The sequence below is a fragment of the Lathyrus oleraceus genome, chromosome 1 (genome assembly GCF_024323335.1).
Source record: "Lathyrus oleraceus cultivar Zhongwan6 chromosome 1, CAAS_Psat_ZW6_1.0, whole genome shotgun sequence".
NCBI lineage: Eukaryota > Viridiplantae > Streptophyta > Magnoliopsida > Fabales > Fabaceae > Lathyrus > Lathyrus oleraceus.
Genome location: NC_066579.1, coordinates 268,551,176 through 268,573,370, shown reverse-complemented (window position 1 = coordinate 268,573,370; position 22,195 = coordinate 268,551,176). Strand labels below are relative to the sequence as shown.

Genomic DNA, 22,195 nt, shown 5'->3' with positions numbered 1-22,195 from the left:
GAACTCTTAAATCAACTTGGGCCATACTTTGTAAATACTTTTCATTGGTAAATATAACTCATTCAAATACTTTTGTGGTTTCAATGGCCACTTTCTTAATCAAAAAATTTCATAACCTTTAACTATTAGGTTTGAGTTATCCTTGAGGTAGATATGATACTCACCTACATCCTTAGTGATGGACAATGAGTCTTCCATGCTTATTATAGGTTTAACCCCTCACTAGCATGTTGAAGCTATCCTCACATGGTGGATTTGTGGTTTTAGGTTGAGTTTTCTCCCTTGGATAACAAAAGACCTTAAGGCTTTTGGACCAATCAATTCACCAACTCATTTTTTGAGATTTTTACCCCGAACTACGAGGTTTTGATCCTTATCTTTTTTAAGATGGTACGTAGGCAATGGGTTCATCCATCCAAACACAAAATGTAAATAACTTGTATATTCTCTTCTCATCTCTTCAATCATGTTTGCACAAACAAAGTTTCACAAAATACCAACCTTACAACAAATGTGAAAAGGGCTCCCTAGGAGTACCTAGGATGTTTTGGGTGCTTAAAACCTTCCCATTGTATAACCAACCCCCTTACCCAGATCGCTGACATTTTTACTAGTTTTTGATTCGATAAAAATTTTAGGTTTTTGTTCGCTTTCTAACCATTCCTTTGGATAAATAGAAGTGTGGTGGCGACTCGACTTGTATGGTTTACCTTGGATTTAGTCAATATCTCTAATGGTAACGAATACCCCGCTACACCCACATGACTACCATGTGTGCGCCTATGTTCAAGCTTCTTCCGAAAGATCAGTCTTGTGATTGGACCGAAGACTGCCAGAAAGCTTTTGACAGTATCAAGGAATATTTGCTTGAATCTCCGATTTTGTCTCCACCTGTTGAAGGAAGACTGTTGATCATGTATTTGACTATGCTAGAAGATAGTATGGGTTGTGTTCTAGGTCAGCAAGATGAGACTGGAAAGAAAGAATTTGCAATTTACTACCTCAGTAAGAAGTTCACCGACTGTGAGACTCGGTATTCTATGCTTGAGAAAACTTGTTGCGCATTGGCTTGGGCTGCTAAATGTCTGCGCCAGTATATGTTGAATCATACCACTTGGTTGATATCCAAAATGGATCCAATCAAGTATATATTTGAGAAGCCTGCTTTAACTGGGAGAATTGCCCGTTGGCAGATGTTGTTGTCAGAGTATGATATTGAATACCGATCTCAGAAAGCGATCAAAGGTAGTATCTTGGTTGACCATTTGGCTCACCAACCAATTTAAGATTATCAGTCAGTGCAGTATGACTTTCCTGACGAAGAGATTTTGTACTTGAAAATGAAAGATTGTGATGAACCATTGCTTGAAGAAGGGCCAGAACCTGGTTCTCGTTGGGGCATGGTATTTGATGGAGCTGTTAATCAATATGGAAATGGCATTGGGGAAGTGATCATTACTCCTCAAGGCACGCATCTACCATTTACAAGTAGATTGACTTTCAAGTGTACAAACAATATGGCAGAATATTAAGCTTGCATTATGGGGCTTGAAGAGGCCATGAATCTCAGAATCAAGTATTTAGACATCTATAGAGATTCAACTTTGGTGGTGAATCAAATCAAAGGTGAATGTGAGACAAATCAACCCAGTTTGATACCATATAGATATTATGCGAGGAGAATTTCAACTTTCTTTACAAAGGTTGAGTTTCATCATATTCCTCGAGATGAGAACTGGATGGCAGATGCTCTTGCAACGTTAGCATCAATGATTATAGTGAAATATTGGAATGAAGTTCCTAATTTGAATGTGACGCGTCTTGATAGGCCAGCTCATGTGTTTACTACTGAAGAGATCAAAGACGAGAAGCCGTGGTATTATGACATCAAGTGTTTCCTCCAAAGTCAGATTTACCTGCCTGGGGCATCTTTGAAAGATAAGAAGACTTTGAAAAGATTAGCCGGCAATTTCTACTTGAATGGTGATGTACTGTTTAAGAGAAACTACGACATGGTTTTGCTCAGATGCATGGATAGACACGAAGCAGGCTTATCGATGACCGAAGTGCACGAAGGTTCCTTTGGTACTCACTCCAATGGACATGCAATGACGAAGAAAATGTTGCGAGCAGGTTACTATTGGCTGACAATGGAATCTGACTGTTGCAAGAGATTTGGCATGGAGAATGCGAGCCACAAGAGGACACCTGCTCCTACTCATCTGAAGTTGTCTAAAGATGAAAAAGGTGTCAGTGTGGATCAAAGTCTCTACAGAAGCATGATAGGGAGCCTGTTATATCTTACAGCAAACAGACCTGACATTGCTTTTACTGTAGGTGTATGTGCTAGATATCAAGATGAACCAAAGGTGAGCCATATAAACCAAGTGAAAAGGATCCTGAAATATGTCAATGGCACTTGTGACTATGGGATGCTATACACTCATGGATCTGAATCTGTGTTGTCTGGCTATTGTGATGCTGATTGGGCTGGAAGTGCTGATGATAGGAAAAGCACATCAGGAGGATGTTTCTTCTTGGGGAACAATTTAATATCATGGTTTAGTAAGAAGCAAAATTGTGTTTCTCTATCTACTGCTGAAGCTGAATACATAGCAGCTGGAAGTAGTTGTTCTCAACTGGTGTGGATGAAACAAATGCTGACTGAATACAATGTCACACAAGATGTCATGACATTGTACTGTGACAACCTGAGTGCTATAAACATCTCAAAGAACCCTATTCAGCACAGCAGGACCAAACATATTGATATCCGTCACCATTTTATTAGAGAACTTGTGGAGGATAAGACTGTAGTCTTAGAGCATGTTGCTACTGAGATGCAATTAGCTGATATTTTTACAAATGCCTTGGATGCAAATCAATTTGAATTCTTGAGAGGGAAATTAGGGATTTGCATTTATTAAAATTTGTAGCAATTAATATGGAGTGGAAAAAGTAATTAAATTATTGTCTATTTTCCTAAAATAAAGCGCCCCCATTATGGTAAATCATCACCTTGTTTTGGAAATACCATCTATTCCATCTTCACACGCTACCCCCATAACCTCATTACCTACTCCAACTCTTCCATCTTCCTTTTCCTTCTCCACAAACCTCTATAGGGCAACCTTACTTTTTCCAGAAAAACTCCAAAATGTCACAACATCAAGATACATCTGCTTCTAAAAATACTAAGTCTACCCCAAAAGTTAGTGTTCCTCCCATGGGCGTCCCTGATGATGAGATTCTGGATGTTGCTCCTCTCTATGTTATTCCTGGCGCGGACATTGATTTGAACCAACCCATCTCCATTGATGCCTCCACTTTTGCATGTTCCAATCAAGGTAATCCCTATAGTATTTCGTCTGGTTCAACTCCTGTCACTAAGGAAGGAACACAATATACCGATCGTGTGATAAGAGACCTAGTTACTAGAAGTCTTAATGAAGGCCACTCTGTGAAGGGAGTTTCTACTCCCCTTGATCAAATGTATCCCTCTCCTGAGGTTGAACAACCTAGTGGAAAGGGTGGTGATTCCTCCAGTTCTAAAAAGGACTTGGCTGCTGAAGGATTGCGCTCTCTAGGGCAAACTGTGTCTAAAAAAGGGAAATAGGTGGCCTCTAACACTACAAATGTTGTGATTGATCTAGAGGATGGTAGCTCTGATGATCAAGAGGAAAGCTTGATTCATCACATAAAGCCAAGTGTGGCTAAACGCATGAAGACTCGCAAAGGAAAATTTGTGGCTGAACTTATGTCAGCTAGAAAACCTAAGAATATTGCTGATATTGGTCCCTCCAAACCATGGAGCAAGGTTGAAATAAAGAAGAGGAATGTCAGAGATGATTCTGAGCCTGAAGAGGATGTTGAGGAAGATGTCCCTGACATCTCGCCTGCAAAGAAAACTATTGTTAGGAAGTCTCCTGTTAAAGTACATGTTGTTCATTTGGATAACATCTCCTTCCATCTTGAGGATGGAGCTGCTAAGTGGAAACTTGTGATTCAGAGAAGGGTAGTTGTGGAAAGGGAATTGGGAAAAGATGATACTGATGTCAAGGAGGTCATGGACCTGATAAAAGTTGTTGGGCTTTTGAAGACTGTTGATGGGTTCTCTCAATGCTACGAAGGTTTAGTCAAGGAATTTATTGTTAACATTCCTGAGGATATTTTTGATAAGAACAGCAAGGAGTTCTGCAAGTTATACGTGAGGGGTGAGTGTACAACATTCTCTCCTATTTTCTAGGCAGAAATAATGAGGGTGCAGGAGAATTAGAAGTTACAGACAATCAGGTCTGTAGGGAGATTACAGCTAGGCAGGTGAAAGTTTGGCCTATTAAAAAGCATCTTCCTGTTGAGAAGTTCACTGTCAAGTATGCTATCCTGCATAAAATAGGAGCTGCTAACTGGGTCCCTACCAACCATATCTCCACCATTGCTAATACTCTTAGGAGGTTTATTTTTGCTGTTAGGACAAAAGTGAAATTTGACTATGGTAATTTTATGTTTGATCAAATCATCAAGCATGCAACTACTAATGCAATTAAGCTGCCAATTGCTTTTCCCTCTATGATCTGTAGAATTATCTTGAATCAACATCCGGGTATTCTGTGCTCAAATGATTTACCTAGTAGAAGAAAACCAACTTTGTCTGTGCACTACAAACTCTTTGAAGGCAGTCATGTCGAGGATATTGTCATGACATCTTCCATAAAGAGGCCAGTCTCAAAACTTGGAGAAATTGCTGAGCTTAAGGAGACATGCAAAGAGCTAGGTGAAGGGATTAGGGTAGCCACAGCTAGAAAACAATCTTTGGAAGCCTTGGTTGCAAGCTTGGAGCAGGATGAGGGTGAAAATGTTGAACATGCTAATGTCATCCATGAAGAAGAAGCTGAAGCTCACACCTCTAGTGAGAGGTCTGCTAACAATGATGATGCAAGTGGCAATTCTGCTTCTGGTGCTGATGAAGAGGCTGCAAACTCAAGCTCTACTGAGTAGCTCTGTTGGCTTTGGTCCCTCGTGTTTTGATGATTTTCTTGGTTTTTTGTTGTTGTTTTGGTGGATTTCTTTGTTTTTTTGTTTGTTTCTCAGCCTTCTTACAGCTGTGTATGTACTTGGTGATGTAACTCTTTAACTTCTGGTATTTCGGTTAATGACTAGATAGACATTTATTTTGTCTCTTTGGTCTCTTTTGGCTAAAAAGGGAGAGAAGTAGTTGTAGATGTAGCTGAGTATCTTTGCTTAGCTATGTAGTTTTGTTGTTGCTCTGTTTGTCTGATACAGGGGGAGAATTCTGGTGTTTGGCACAAGGGGAGAATTCTTTCTGTTCTATTTGTGTGAAGTAGTGTGGTTATTGCTTGTTGTGGACTGGCTTAAGATGGAGTTGTTGTGTTCTGGGAAGTTGCATGGTCTTGAGGGAGAGTACAAGCGCTTGTGTGTTTACTAGTTGTTATTTTTGCTAGTAATGTGTGTATGTTTACTTCTGCTGCTGAACTGATGCTCTGATTGATTTCTTGTGAACGTGTAATCTGTTGTTTGTTTTAGCCAAAATTTTCCAAAGGGGAGTTTGCTGGTTCTATGAATTGGCATCAATTTTGGTAAAACTTAGTGTTATCGCAAGATGTCACACTTGTAGTCTTGACATGTGATTTCAGCTTTCTACATGTTGTTTAATATGGTTGTGCAGGATTTATTCAAGATGTCAGACCCGATGTTACGACATGTGCATACAGAATATTCAGTCTGAATGTTATGTATTTTGTTGTTGCGCTTTTCATGCAAGTCTTTGTGTGCTTATGTGTAGATTGCATGCATTATTCAAGGAGTAATTCTATTTAAAGCTAGAATATTCTGTTTCCCAAAAAGGAATGATTCGCTGTTATTTCTTAGGGAATATGCAATTAATAGAATTAGGGTTTCATACTGCCCAGGCCCATTTAGAAAGCTTCTATTTAAAGACTTTTTAAACCCTATTTTACACAGAGAAAATACGAACGTGAAGGGAGTGAGGATTAGGGTTTTAGTCTTGTGTGAGTTTGTGAATTGTGAGTCATTCATCCATCTTGTTGATGTGCGAATTGGACTGAGTTTCTGAGTTGTAATTTATCCACTCTAAGCTTTGAAGTACGAGTGTATTTGTTTACTTGATTGAAGCTTTTAAGCAAGATCAAGTGTGTGTTCTTGAAGTGTGTCTTCTTTCTTTTTGGAATTTGTTCTAGTATCACTGCTGTGATTGAGGGGGAGTGAGTAGGGTCTCATGTCTAAGAGTTCTTAGATAGAAATCACACGGGTAGATATTAGGTGAAAAGACTGTAACTTGAAGTTGTTTGCTGAGAGTCTTTGAACTAATTATGTTTAGTGGATTTCCTTCCTGGCTTGGTAGCCCCCATACGTAGGTGTGTTTGCACCGAACTGGGTTAACAATTGCTTGTGTCATTTTTCAATTATTTCCTGATTTTTAGTCTGTTTATATTTCACTCGTTGTTCAGATATTAGTGTCGTGACATTACCTTCGACATCTCATATTTGATACCAGAATTTCAAACATCCTATGTGAAAATATTGTCAAAAAGAACTGATTTTAATTATAATTATGCGTTAGGAAATTAGGATGTTACAACTAGTCTCTTCGATCTCATATGCATTGTTTAAAAAAGCCTGAGTGGTTCGAAAAGGACCTTCCTAGTTAGGTGACCACTTTCCTAAGATTATATCCTTTTTGTCCATAGGTAAGATGACTTTCGAAACCAATTCATCAACCAAAAAGGCCTTATGTTTCACCTTCTTATTGTAGGCCTTGGACACCCTTTCATTTTTATATATGAGCATGTCCAATGCAATCATTATTTCTTCGTCCATGTCGACCAACTCATCTAACAACATATCCCATAAATTTTCAGAGGGTATTTCATTTTTCCTTTGAACTCTTACTGACTGCAAGTAAATTTCAGCATAAAAAACTGCATTGTGGCCAAATGTTAGTCGAAAGGGAGTTGCATTTGTTACTTCTTTAGGAGAAGTACGACAAGCCCACAATTTTTGGTCTAGTGTCTTGTGCCAATTCTTAGATTTTTGTCCCACGTGCTTCTTGATCAAACTGATTATTATTTTTTGGCCACTTCGACTTGTCCATTCACCTTAACATAGTAAGGCATGGATGTTAGGAGTTTGACCCCCACTTCTGAAGTGAGTTCGACCATCTTTCTCCCAATGAAGATAGATCCTTGATATGTGGTCAAGGTCTCAGATAGTCTAAACCTACAAATGACCTGACTATGCACAAAACTTATCACCACGTCCTGGTCGACTTTTTCCAATGAGATTACTTCGACCCATTTGGTAAAGTAATCAATACCCACGAATATATATTTGTGACCTTTAGAAGATGATGGTCGAATCTCATCAACTAGGTTTAACTCCCATCCTCTGAAAGGCCATGGTTTTACCACTGAATGTAACTTGCTGGCAGAGACATGTTGAATTCCAGCATGTTTTTAACATTATTGACATCCTTATGCAAACTCTATGCAATTCTTCAACATGGTCAGCCAGTATACGCCTTGTCGAAACCAAAACCACTTCATTTGTGGCTTGTTTGGTGTGCACCACAAGATCCACCGTGGACGTTGAAAACTGCTATGCATGCTTCATTTTCACTAAGGCATTTCAAAAGGATTCCTTCTAAGTTATTTTTAAAAAGTTGGTTACCCATGATGGTGTAACTTAATGCCCTATATTTGACCTTTAGATCAATTGTCCTTGTATGATCTTCTAGATATTTTACAATAGGTCTTCTCCAATCATCATCTGACATATTATCATTGGCAAGAACATCATATTCTTTGGCTTTCATGTATTTCATTGCCCACAGTCTTTCGACTTTCACAAGTTTGGATGTTAGCATTTATGAAGGAGGGATGCCAGTTGGGACTATTCTCCCTTTGACTTCAATCAGCTCCTCCAATTTCTCCTTAGGAACTTTGCACCCTGGGGCAATTTGAGCCAAGTCATTTGCCTCTTGATTTCTCAATATGGGCATGCACCTGATTTCGATTTAATCGAAGTTCTCTAAAAAATATAGTGCTATAGTGAAATATGATACCAAAATTTCTTTGGTACATTTGTACTCTTTGGTCAACTATTTCAACATCAATTATGAGTCACTTATGATTATCACTCTCTTTGCCCTCAAGTCGAGTAGAATTTCATGGCCAGCTATCAATACAACATATTCAACCTCATTGTTAGAACAATGATCCTTAATTTTAAACTTTAACTTGGTTGGGATTCCTTTGGGTGAGACTATCAAGACTCCAATCCCATTTCCCTCTTTATGATTAGAACCATCGAAGTACAAGTTACAAAGTTTCAGACCTACGTAATTCTACATCGTTTTGACAACTGCGTGATCGACTATAGAGTCAACCATGATTTTCCCTTTTATGGCCTTCATAGGTGCATATGTTAGGGAATATTTGGTTAAGTCTAAATCCCACTTCCCAATTCGACTATGCAGAATTGGTTTAGAAAAAATGTGCTTGATAATGTCAAAATGTGAGTAAATGTAAACACAAACTAGCTTTATACAATTTTTCAATTTAGTACAAGAAAAATATAAGCACAAACATAATTTTTCTATTTCACTATATCTAGTTTCTACATCATTCAGGACCCTACTCAGATAGTAAATGTCCCTTTCGACGCCATTCTCGTCCTCTTGAGCCAACATGTTACCCATTTTTAAATTTGATGCAAATATATATAGTTTCATTGCCTTTCCATTCTGCGTGATAGTATTGTTTTAATTTATTTTAGTCCCTTTCTTATAGACCATAAATCCAAGAAAATTCCCTGCACTAACAAAAAAGGCACATTTTAGAGGGTTCATATTTAGACCATGTTTCCTCATCCTTTCGAAGGATCGTCGAAGGTGGTCTATGTGAGTATATCTGGATGAGGATTTGATGACAATGTCATCTATATAAACCTGCATGAAGGTCTCTATAAAGTCGTTGAAAAATAAGGTTCATTTCCCTTTGATACGTCGCACTAGAATTTGTCAACCCAAAGGGCATTACGATCCATTCAAAAGTTCCCAAACCGCCTGGGCACCACTCCAATGTAGATCGACTATGACCTGTTACAAGTCGGAGACACCAGCTATGTGGAGCCTGTGGCGATCAATATGGTGAAAATTAATGAGGATTTAGACATGGCAGAATTCGAGGATAGTGAAAATCAGATTGAAGTTGTCTACCCAAAGGCTGGTGAAGGGCTTGTGGAATTCCTCCACATGTGCAAAGCTGAAGATTCAGAGGTGATGTTGTGTCCTCAATGCAGTGCTGCATTTGATAAGAAAGCTGCAAAGAGGGTCGAGAGTGTCCAGCAGGAAAAGAAGAAGGATAATTGGAGGAAGAATAGGCCCCAATTTTATTTTGATAAGAGAAGGGTTCCCCAAAAGAAGGAACATGTCCCTGCTCAGTAGGATGCTAGACCTAAGACTTATGTACCTACGTCTAAAGTTCCCCAACGAAGGTGGACAAAACCTGCTGGCAAGGAGCAAGTTGAAAATCCTAAGTGGAGAAACTTTGAGATGGGTCGAGGTTCCTTGTTGGCTTACCCATAGAACTTCCAAATGCTGGAAAGGAACTCATATGGGCCTAGTAATCACAAAGGAAAAAACCCTATGTCACTGATACAATGGAGAAGGTTCCATAGAAAGAAGAAAGCTGAAAGGGAGGAGGCAGAATCAAGCAATAATAAACAACATCAAAGTCAAACAAATGGATAGGGGAAGAAACCAATGGGGAGGAAATTGTTTTCTCCCAAGACAAGTCAATAGTAAGAAAAGGTAAAATAGGGGGTACCATTGAAGGAGGACAAATTAATAATAGGAAATTTCGACTTTGGTTTGGAAGATGATTTTGACGTGTTGTATAACGTGGTCTCCGTACTTCCTAGGGAGTACGATTGCGTGACTGAGGTTGTTGAACCTGAAGATTGTGAGGAAGAGGAGATGGTGAGACACAAGCCAACATGTTACTTCGTGATGAACAACGATTGTATAGAGGAACATACTGCACTTTTTGAGAGGCCCCATGAGGGGATGAGAAGTCATTTGAAGCCTCTTTTAATAAGGGCAAAGATGGAAAAGGCAATGGTGAACAAGATTTTGGTGGATGGTGGGGGAAGTTATAAATTTGATGCCCACTTCTTGTTGGAAAAAATTGGGAAGTTCGATATAGACTTAAGGCCCCATATCATGGTGCTTTCAAACTACGAGGGAAAGACATGCCAAACTATTGGGTTTATCCAAGTTGATGTAATAATGGGATCTATAACTCGACCAATAATTTTCATGGTCATAACATCGATGGTTGGCTATAATTTGCTCCTGGGTCGATAATGGATACATGGAGTGGGAGCAGTGCATTCGTCGTTGCATCAAAGGATAATGATTTGGCGAGATGATGGGATAGTCGAGAATGTTGAAGTTGACCAAGGATACTACATGGAAGAGATGAACCATGTAGACAAAATAAATTTTGATAAGAGTTTAACCAATATCGCGCCTTACACACCAACAGGGTTAGCTCACATGCCTCTAGACGAGGAGTTATATTCTTTGAAACTCCACCCAACTCATGGACTCACATGGGATAAAGAGATCATGGGTGAGAGATTTTATGATTCAGACACAATCCGGCCAACTAGATGGGGCGACGAATTCGATGATGATATCTGAATTCGACACATTGAAGCGGATTTCGGTTTACGTAGCCGAGAATAAGTTAAAAGCGGCTTTGGAAGCTGAAATACCACATATGGTTGTCGAAGCCAATGAGATAGAAGTGTTTGGCGTGATTTAAAGGATCAATGTTGGACCTCAACCATTCGAAGAGCCGCGATCATCAGGCTTAGAAGATGATGGTCAAAAAGATCAGAGGCTCGATTGCATCTTTGATGACGAGCCTTTGGGTTTCGAGAAGGATCCAGTTGTGTCTACTACAAAGATGCATCCTCAAGATCCACTTGAATAAGTTAATTTGGGTGATGGAACTATCAAAAAGCCGACTTACATCAGTGCAAACATCGATCTAAATCTAAGGGTAGAGGTAATTAAGTTCATGAATTTAAGGATTACTTTTCCTTGGATTATAATGAAATTCCAAGTTTGAGCATGGATTTGGTGGAATTAAAACTGCCAATAAAGACAGGGAAGAGGCCAGTCAAGTAAATGCCTAGACGGTTTGCCCCATAGACTATGTTCAAGATAAAAGAGGAGACAGAAAGACTCCTAAGAAGCAAGTTCATAAGAACGACAAGGCATGTCGAATGGCTTGCCAATATCATTCCAGTAATTAATAAAAATGGAATGCTAAGGTTTTGCATTAACTTCAGATATCTGAATGTTGCGACCCCAAAAGATGAATACCCAATGCCCGTCGTCGGGATGTTGGTACACTCAACAGTGGGTTTTGAATATATTAGTATGTTAGATGGTTATTCTGGTTATAACCAAATTTTCATTGCATATGAAGATATGCTGAAGACAACATTTTGATGTCCATGAGCTTTAGACACATACGAGTGGGTAGTGATGTCATTTGGCTTAAAGAATGCTGAGGTAACCTACCAGAGGGTGATGAATTATATCTTTCATGACTATATCAAAACATTTATGCAAATATATATTGATGATATAGTCATTAAGTTTGTGTCATGAAATGGTCATCTTGACCATCTTCGACACTTATTCGAAAGGATGAGAAAATATAGGCTGGAAATGAACCCTCTTAAGTGTACTTTTTGTGTGCAGGCACGAGACTTTATTGGTTTCGTAGTCCATAAAAAGGGAATCGATATTAACCAGAATAAAACAAAGGCTATTAGGGAGACTAAGCCTCCTTCGACCCAAAAAGGGTTTCAATCTCTTTGGGGGAATATTAAAATTTTGAGGAGGTTCATTTCAAACCATAGTGGCAAGGTTCAAGTATTCTCGCCACTACTTTGTCTGAAGAGGGAAGAGTTTGTGTGGCAGCCAGAGCATCAAAGGTTGTTCAACGAAATAAAGGAGTACTTAGTAAATCCTCCAATTTTGCCCCCTCAAGTTAGAAATAGATGTATGAGGTTGTACATTTCTGCCTCAGACTTGACTATAGGAAGTATGTTAGCACAGGATGATGATAATGGCGTCGAAATGGCCATATATTACCTCAATTGAGTCTTTAATGACACAGGAACTAGGTATAGTCTTATTGAAATGATGTGCCTTTGTTTGTACTTTTCTTGTATGAAATTAAAGTATTACATAAAGCCAGTAGATGTTTATGTATATTCTCATTTCGATATTATCAAGCATATGTTATTTAAACTAATCATGCATAGTCGAATTGGGAAATGGTCTCTTTCCCTTACATATGTGCCTTTAAAGGCCATGAATGGCCAGGTGGTCGCTGACTTTATCGTGGATCATGCGATAGTTGAGACGCCTTTGAAATATTTGGAAACAGAACCTTGGAAGTTATACTTCGATGATTCCAGTCATACAAATGGGTATGGTGTTAGGATTTTGATTGTTTCTCCAAACAAGATTCCGACCAAGTTCAAATATATAATTGAGGTCCCTTGCTCAAATAACAAAGATGAGTACGAGGCTTTGATAGTCGGGCTTGAGATCATGTCAGATTTGAGGTCAAAACAGGTCGAAATAAGAGGAGACACTAAATTGGTAGTGAAGCAGATAACGAAGGAATACAAATGTATTAAGGATAAATTAATCATGTATTTTGTTATAGTGAATTGACTCATCAAGTGTTTCAATTTTGTGGATATCCAACTGTTGGTGTAAGCCCTAGAGGCCAATACTTTTGGTACTTGTATCAAATTATTTATTAATAATAAAAGGCTTTTTCTTTATTATGTTTGTTTAATAAAGTCCCTAGAATAGCTAGTCCGTTTAATGTATCAAGTATGACTTAATCATGAGATCACATTAAACATAAGGACATTATTCTTAAAGTATCCGTAGTCAAGCTTTATTGTGAAGTGGGATAACATTAAAGCATGAAGACTATTATGTTTATAGACTGATGATCACATCTCATGGATCATGGATAAAGAGTTATCAAGTCTTAAACATAGGTATGAATATTAAGAGTAATATTTATACTGGATTGACCCGCTATGAGAATACTATATAGAATGTTATGCAAAGTGTCATAAATTATTCTCATGGTGATAATGGTGTATACCACCCTTCGACCTGAAACCACTATGGACCCTAGATGTAGAGTCGAGTGCCTTATTGATGATCAAACGTTGTCCTTAATTGGATGACCATAAAGACAGTTGATGGGTACTCCATGAAGAATGCTAAGGGACATGAGTGACCTAGATGGAATTTGCCCATCCTGCGTAACAGGATAAATGTCTATGGGCCCAATATTGAACTGGACAAGGATGACATGGTCTATGCCTTGTGTTCAATATAGACATAAAGGAAAAGGGTAATTATACACATGATTATTATCACAGAAGGATTTGTCAAATCACATGACATTTTCGTGTCTTGGGTAGCAGTGATGTGTTGCTAGATACTGCTCACTGTTTATTATGTTAAATACGTGATTTAATATAATTGCCAATGCCGCGAAAACCTATAGGGTCACACACAAAGGACGGATTGATGAGAGATAGAGTAATTAAGGAATATTGTAATGTACGGTGCCCTTAAGTGAATTATAGAACATCGTAAGGTACGGTGTACTTAAGTAGAATACGAAATATGGTAAGGTACCACGCGCTTAAGTGATTTTGGCATATTATAAGATATGGGCCATATACACTTGAGTGGCTTTTTAGCTTGCAGCCCACACAAGTGGTTCTATAAATAGAACCCTTGTGTAGAAGCATTGTCACACTTGCAATTTCGTTTCTCTCCCTCTCTCTCACTCAAAGCCTTCATTCGTAGCAGCTAGCACTGAGATTGAAGGAATTCGTTCGTGTGGACTGAGTAGAGGCGTTGTCATCGTTCAACGTTTGTGATCGCCACAAGAGGTAACGATTCTATCACTGATCATGCCCATTCGTAAGGATCATTAAAGGAGAAATTTTAAATTCCGCTGCGTTTTGGATCGCCATTCTCCTTCAGTGGTATCAGAGCCACTTACGAAACCATGCATCTGATAGTTGTTTATTTTCTATATTTTCTGTATTAATACGATTAAAAGATAGAATGAATCAAAGAATAAACGAGTAATTAAATTGAGATCGATCAAGTTATATATATGATACAAGTAATCCTGATGCAAAATACGTTATATATGATATATTGTTTCTGTTTCATTCATTCAAACACTTAATGGTTGTTTTCCTTTGAGCGATCAATGGTCGTTTGCTTCTTGATCCGACATTAGTATGGTGAAGCAATGACATGTTGATCAATCATACTGAATCAATAATCGAGATGTGTTTGACGGTCTGAAATTGTTGCATTAGGGTTAATGACGGCACAAGGGTTGTGTTGCCAAAGAGTTATGCATTAGGGTTAATGACGGCACAAGGGTTGTGTTGTCAAAAAGGTTATGCGATTAGGGTTGTGACTGCGCAAGAGTTGTGCTTTAAAGTATCAAGTGTTGACTGCACAAGAGTTGACCGGGCAGCGGACCGCCGGCTAACTATGCGTAGTGTGATCGGTCGCCAAAATTTAATTTGGTTTTAATTAATTAAAAGAATTAAAATTAATAATAATAATAATGTGTTTATTATTATTGTCTTGTGGTGATCGGTTATGGCCTTAGTTTTCCTTTATTTTGTTTTGGGTTTTAAAATACGACCTGCGTGTCGTGCCTCTCTTTTAACCTCTTAATGTAACTTGTTTTCTCATCTCACTCCCTCGTATGTAAAACGAGTTTCTTTTATGTAATGTAATGTTATGAAGAAAGAGAAGAATTCAATATCAAAGGAGGACAACCTTGAAGATCTTGCTTGGAGAAGCTTAGATCGTTATTAGGTTAGCTTAGGTTCTCTCATTGGCTTGGGAGAACAATTGCGCTAGGGGCCATAACTGTTTCATTATGTATGTATGTTGATGCATGTGAATGTATGTTGATGCATGTGAGAGACGATTTATATGATAAATAATCCGGTGAGATCAGAATAATTGAAAATTCCCTCAAATTAAATATTAAGTTTATGCTTTCCAAGTTTTAGCACTCATCAAGACTAGTATCGGATAATGTAGGTTTCGCCTACGCGAGGTGCATGTTCTATATTAGTAAGGTGTGATGGGATAATTGTAATATCCAATTGTTAAAGCAATGGGTTAAACTTAACTAAACAAATTATAATAAGATTATATATGTTTAGAAGCAAGAGTTGGAATTGATCCATGTGATGGATTGGAATAAGGAGTTATTCACCCAACTAAAATATTCGAGAGTTGTATTAGATACAATTGGAAGGAGTTCCTACCTAAATAACCTAGTTTTGTGTAATCCGCCTACGCGGACTTAAAACAAAGTGAAATATGGATCTCGACCCACTAGAAAATCTTCCAACGGGATTTTCCGAATCAAATGGTGAGGGTCATTTGTTTTGAGTAAAATAGTGGGAGCATATTTAATTAAAGGCCTAATTAAATATGTTATTGATACTTATATTTTCATTATTTTCATGTAGATTACCATGACAACAAACACCTCTAACAACATTTCGCGATCAATCCTTGACAAGGAAAAATTGTCTGGGATAAATTTTCTGGATTGACACCGAAATCTGAGGATTATCCTCAAACATGATAAAAAGTTGTATGTCTTAGAGAAACCTGTTCCTGAAGAGGAACCTCCTAGTTCTGCACCTAAGGCAGAAAGAGATGCTTATAAGAAGCATGTCGATGATGCCAATGAAACTGCTTGTCTCATGCTAGCTACCATGAACTCAGAGTTGCAAAAGCAACATGAGAACATGGCAGCGTTCGATATGATCGAACACCTGAAGATGCTCTATCAAGAGCAAGCAAGGCATGAAAGGTTTGAAGTTTCAAAATCCATTTTTCAAGGCAAGTTAGCTGAGGGAGCCCATGTAGGTCCCCATGTGCTCAAGATGATTGGGTATGTGGAAAACCTTGAGAGGTTGGGTTTTCCCCTCGGAAAGGAACTTGCGACTGATTTGATCTTGCAATCGTTGCCAGATAGATTCAGTCAATTTGTCCTAAATTTCAATATGAATGATATGGACAAATCTCTTCCTGAACTGCTAGCCATGTTAAGAACTGTTGAGCAGAATCTGAAGTCAAAAGGGAAGTCCATTCTGATGATCGAAAATGGAAAGAGATAGAACAAAAGGCCCACCAAGCAGGGTGATAAAGGGAAAGGCAAGGAAGTTGCCAAACCCAAACGCACTATTTCTGCTTTGAAGCCTAGTGGAGGCATAGCAAAAGAAGGCACCTGCTTCCATTGCGGTAAGACCGGACACTGGAAGAGAAACTGCCCAAAGTACCTGGAAGATAAGAAGAATGGAGTAGAGACTTCAACTTCAGGTATTTTTGTTATTGAAATTAATTTATCTACTTCTGCATCATGGGTATTAGATACTGGATGCAGTTCTCGCATTTGTACCAATGCGCAGGGACTAAAAAGGAGTAGAGATTTGGCAACAGGTGAAGTCGACCTACGAGTTGGCAATGGAGCAAAGGTTGCTGCTTTAGCCGTAGGAACTTATGTATTGACTTTACCTAGTGGTTTAATAATTCAGTTAGAGAACTGTTATTATGTACCTACAATTAGCAGGAATATTATTTTCGTTTCTTGTTTGGACAAATTTGGTTTTTCATTTATAATAAAGAACAATTGTTGCTCAATATATTTGAATGATATATTCTATGCTACTGCACAAATTAACAATGGACTATACGTCCTTGATCTTTAAATGCCTATTTATAACATTAATACTAAAAGGATGAAACCTAATGAGTTAAATCCAACTTACCTTTGGCATTGTCGATTAGGCCACATAAATGAGAAACGCATTTCCGAACTCCATAAAGATGGACTCTTTGACTCTTTTGAGTATGAATCATATGAGACATGCATATCTTGTTTAATTGGAAAGATGACAAAGTCTCCATTCACAGGAAAAGGTGAAAGAGCTAATGATCTTTTGGCCCTCATACATACTGATGTATGTGGACCACTGAACATACCAGCCATAGGAGGTTTTCAGTACTTCATCACATTTACTGATAATTTCAGTAGATATGGTCATGTGTATTTAATGAAACACAAATCAGAGTCCTTTGAAAAGTTCAAGGAATTCAAGAATGAAGTACAAAACCAACTAGGTAAGAATATTAAAACTCTTCGATCAGATCGAGGTGGTGATTATTTAAGCCTAGAGTTTGATGACCATCTGAAAGAGTGTGGGATCCTATCCCAACTTACTCCTCCTGGAACACCCCAATGGAATGGTGTATCTGAGAGAAGAAATCGAACCCTGTTAGACATGGTCCGATCCATGATGAGCCACGCCGATCTTCCAAACTCCTTTTGGGGACATGCACTATTGACAGCAGCTTACACACTTAACCGTGTTCCATCCAAAAAGGTTGAGAAGACACCATATGAGATATGGAGTGGTAAGAAACCACATATGTCTTACATGAAGATTTGGGGTTGCGAAGTTTATGTGAAACGACAAATTTCAACTAAGCTTGAGCCCAAATCTGACAAATGCTTATTTGTGGGGTATCCTAAAGAAACAAGAGGGTATTACTTCTACAATCCTTTTGAGGGCAAAGTGTTTGTCGCTCGAACTGGAGTTTTCCTAGAAAAGGATTTTATTTCCAAAGGAATCAGTGGGAGGAAAGTAGAGCTTGAAGAAATTCAAGAATCACAAAGCATCGATACACCTATGGAGGAATTAGAGCAGGAAACACAAGTAGTTGTGGAAGAGCAACCTGCTCAAGTAGAACAAGACCAACGTAGGTCAAGCAGGATACGTCACATACCTGAGAGATATGGATATCTCATAACTGATCAAGGTGATGTATTACTCATGGATCAAGATGAGCCTGTGACCTACCAAGAGGCCATAACTGGTCCCGAGTCTGAGAAGTGGCTAGAAGCCATGAAATCTGAAATGGATTCCATGTACACAAACCAAGTTTGGACCTTGGTAGAGCCTCATGTAGGAGTTAACCCTATAGGGTGCAAGTGGGTCTTCAAAAAGAAGACTGACATGGATGGTAAGGTACATACCTATAAGGCAAGACTGGTTGCAAAAGGATATAAACAAATTCATGGGGTTGACTATGATGAAACCTTTTCACCAGTTGCAATGCTTAAATCTGTTCGGATTTTACTTGCTATCGCTGCATATCATGATTATGAAATATGGCAGATGGATGTCAAAACTGCTTTCCTTAATGGGAATCTTCTTGAGGATGTGTACATGACACAGCCTGAAGGATTTAACATACCAGAAGAAGCCCAAAAGATATGTAAGTTACAAAGATCAATCTATGGATTGAAGCAAGCTTCCAGAAGCTGGAATCTTCGTTTTGATGAAACGGTAAAACAATATGGATTCATCAAGAACGAAGATGAGCCTTGTGTCTACAAGAAGGTTAGTGGGAGCATGATCGTTTTCCTGGTATTATATGTAGATGACATATTACTCATTGGAAACCATGTCCCTACCTTGCAACAAGTAAAGTCTTGGTTGGGGAAATGCTTTTCTATGAAGAACCTAGGTGAAGCAGCATATATATTAGGAATCAAAATCTATAGAGATAGATCACAAAAACGGTTTGGCCTAAGTCAGAGTACGTACATAGACAAAGTGCTGAGACGCTTTAATATGTATGATTCCAATAAAGGATTCATACCTATGCAACATGGCATGTGTCTATCAAAAACACAATCCCCTTCAACTAAGGAAGAAAGGGATCGCATGAATAAGATTCCATATGCATCTGCAATAGGATCTATCATGTATGCCATGTTATGTACTCGACCAGATGTCTCGTATGCTTTAAGTGCAACGAGTAGGTACCAATCTGATCCTGGTGATGCCCATTGGGTAGCTGTTAAGAATATCCTTAAGTATTTGAGAAGGACTAAGGACTCATTCTTGATATATGGAGGTCAGGAGAGTTGGCTGTAATTGGATAAACCGATGCTAGCTTCCAAACAGATAAGGATGACTTTAGATCGCAATCTGGTTATGTGTTTTGCTTAAACGGTGGCGCTGTGAGCTGGAAAAGTTCAAAGCAAGATATAGTTGTTGATTCTACAATCGAGATCGAGTATATTGCTGCCTCAAGTGCAGCAAAGGAAGCTGTTTGGATCAAAAAGTTCATTAGTGAACTTGGCATAGTTCCTAGCATTGTGGATCTCATTGGTCTCTATTGTGATAACAATGGTGCTATCGCACAAGCTAAGGAGCCTAGATCTCACCAACGATCCAAACACATACTTAGGCGTTATCACCTCATTTGAGAGATAATAGATAGAGGAGATGTGAAAATATGCAGAATACCTACACTTGAAAATATTGTTGACCCACTGATAAAGCCTCTTGCATAGCAGAAGCATGATGGCCATACTAGATCTATGGGCATTAGGGGTATGCCTGATTGGCTCTAGTGCTAGTGGGAGATTGTTGGTGTAAGCCCTAGAGGCCAATACTTTTGGTACTTGTATCGAATTATTTATTAATAATAAAAGGCTTTTTCTTTATTATGTTTGTTTAATAAAGTCCCTAGAATAGCTAGTCCGTTTAATGTATCAAGTATGACTTAATCATGAGATCACATTAAACATAAGGACACTATTCTTAAAGTATCTGTAGTCAAGCTTTATTGTGAAGTGGGATAACATTAAAGCATGAAGACTATTATGTTTATAGACTGATGATCACATCTCATGGATCATGGATAAAGAGTTATCAAGTCTTAAACATAGGTATGAATATTAAGGGTAATATTTATACTGGATTGACCCACTATGAGAATACTATATAGAATGTTATGCAAAGTGTCATAAGTTATTCTCATGGTGATAATGGTGTATACCACCCTTCGACCTGAAACCACTATTGACCCTAGATGTAGATTCGAGTGCCTTATTGCTGATCAAACGTTGTTCGTAATTGGATGACCATAAAGACAGTTGATGGGTACTCCATGAAGCATGCTAAGGGACATGAGTGACCTAGATGGAATTTGCCCATCCTGCGTAACAGGATAAATGTCTATAGGCCCAATATTGAACTGGACGAGGATGACACGGTCTATGCCTTGTGTTCAATATAGACCTAAGGGCAAAAGGGTAATTATACACATAATTATTATCACAGAAGGATTTGTCAGATCACATGACATTTTCGTGTCTTGGGTAGCAGTGATGTGTTGCTAGATACCGCTTACTGTTTATTATGTTAAATACGTGATTTAATATAATTGCCAATGCCGCGAAAACCTATAGGGTCACACACAAAGGACGGATTGATGAGAGATAGAGTAATTAAGGAATACTGTAATGTATGGTGCCCTTAAGTGAACTATAGAGCATCGTAAGGTACGGTGTACTTAAGTAGAATACGAAATATGGTAAGGTATCACGCGCTTAAGTGATTTTGGCATATTATAAGATATGGGCCATATACACTTGAGTGGGCTTTTTAGCTTGCAGCCCACACAAGTGGTTCTATAAATAGAACCCTTGTGTAGAAGCATTGTCACACTTGCAATTTCGTTTCTCTCTCTCTCTCATTTAAAGCCTTCATTCGTAGCAGCTAGCACTGAGATTGAAGGAATCCGTTCATGTGGACTAAGTAGAGGCGTTGTCATCGTTCAACGTTCGTGATCGCCACAAGAGGTAACGATTCTATCACTGATCATGCCCATTCGTAAGGATCATTAAAGGAGAAATTTTAAATTCCGCTGCATTTTGGATCGCCATTCTCCTTCACCAACATGTCCCTAGACTTGAAAATCAAGAAGTGAATGAATTGGCGCAAGTTGCCTCAGGGTATAAAATGTATAAAGAGAAACTAAAGGACTTTATTGAAGTTCGAGGGAGAGTGAAGTCAACAAGATTATCCCCATCGGATCTATAAATGACTAAGTTACGGTCAGTAGATCTAGAGAACTTTAAGATCTTGACTATTGAAAATTTGGTTGACATTGACCGGAGAAAGCCAATAGTCAGTTACTTAGCAAATCCAGTTGGTTCGACTGATCGAAAAGTTAAATGTAGATCTTTGAGCTACGTGGTCATAGCAAACTAATTGTTTAAGAAAATGCCTTAGGGGGTTTTACTTAAATTCCTTGGTGAAAGTGAGGCACAATTGTCTGTGTCGAATGTCCATAGTGGGGCATGTGGTGCTCATCGGGTAGCGCACAAGATGCGATGGTTGATGTGTTGCAAATGTGTTTATTGGTCTACAATGCTTAAAGATTCGACTTTGATAAGGGTTGTCAAGAGTGCAAGGTCCATTCAGGCGTTTAACATGTTCCTGTAAGTGATCTACACGTGGTTGTAAAGCCACGACCATTCGGAGGATGGGCTTTGGATTTGATTGGTGAAATTCGACCAGCGTTCTCTAAAGGTCAGAAATATATTTTAGTAGGCATTGATTATTTTACAAAGTAGATTGAAGGAGTTCCTTTAGTCAATGTTGATCAAGATGCTATAATAGAATTTATCCAGAGAAATATTGTCTATAGGTTTGGAATTCTTGAGACCATTACGACATATCAAGGGTCGGTGTTCACTGGTCGGAAGATGCAGGAATTTTCCTCTGAAATGGGGATTAAGTTATTGACTTCAACACCTTATCATGCTCAAGCAAATGGTCTGGTCGAAGTAGCTAATAAGGTTGTCATTAGTTTGATCAAGAAGCATGTTGGGAAGAAACCAAAGAATTGGCATAAAATGTTAGATCAAGTCATATGGCCATGTAGAACCTCTCCCAAAGAGGCAACAAATACGACTCCATTTTGATTGACTTATGGACATGAAGTTGTCTTACCGGTCGAAATCTATTTGCAATCGGTTTGAATTCAAAGGCAGGGAGAAATTCCATTTGATCATTATTGGAGCATTAATGTGAGTGGGGAAGTTAAAGCAGACATGCACATTCATGACCTCCTAGAAAATAGGAGTGATAATGAGATTATGAAACATATCTC

The 22,195-nt window shown here is 38.5% G+C and overlaps 1 protein-coding gene across 1 annotated transcript; it reads left to right on the top strand.

Moving 5' to 3' along the window:
- Window positions 1-3,721: 3,721 nt before the first annotated feature.
- On the top strand, window positions 3,722-4,998 carry LOC127102665 (uncharacterized). Its single transcript, XM_051040013.1, has 2 exons — window positions 3,722-4,214; window positions 4,268-4,998. The coding sequence occupies exons 1-2, from the start codon at window positions 3,722-3,724 to the stop codon at window positions 4,996-4,998; spliced, it is 1,224 nt and encodes a 407-aa protein (XP_050895970.1).
- Window positions 4,999-22,195: the final 17,197 nt, after the last annotated feature.

Coding starts and splice junctions, on each gene's coding strand:
- LOC127102665 (XM_051040013.1), top strand. CDS start 3,722: ATGAAGACTCGCAAAGGAAAATTTGTGGCTGAACTTATGTCAGCTAGA. Junction 4,215..4,267: donor CTGCAAGTTATACGTGAGGG/GTGAGTGTACAA, acceptor ATGAGGGTGCAG/GAGAATTAGAAGTTACAGAC.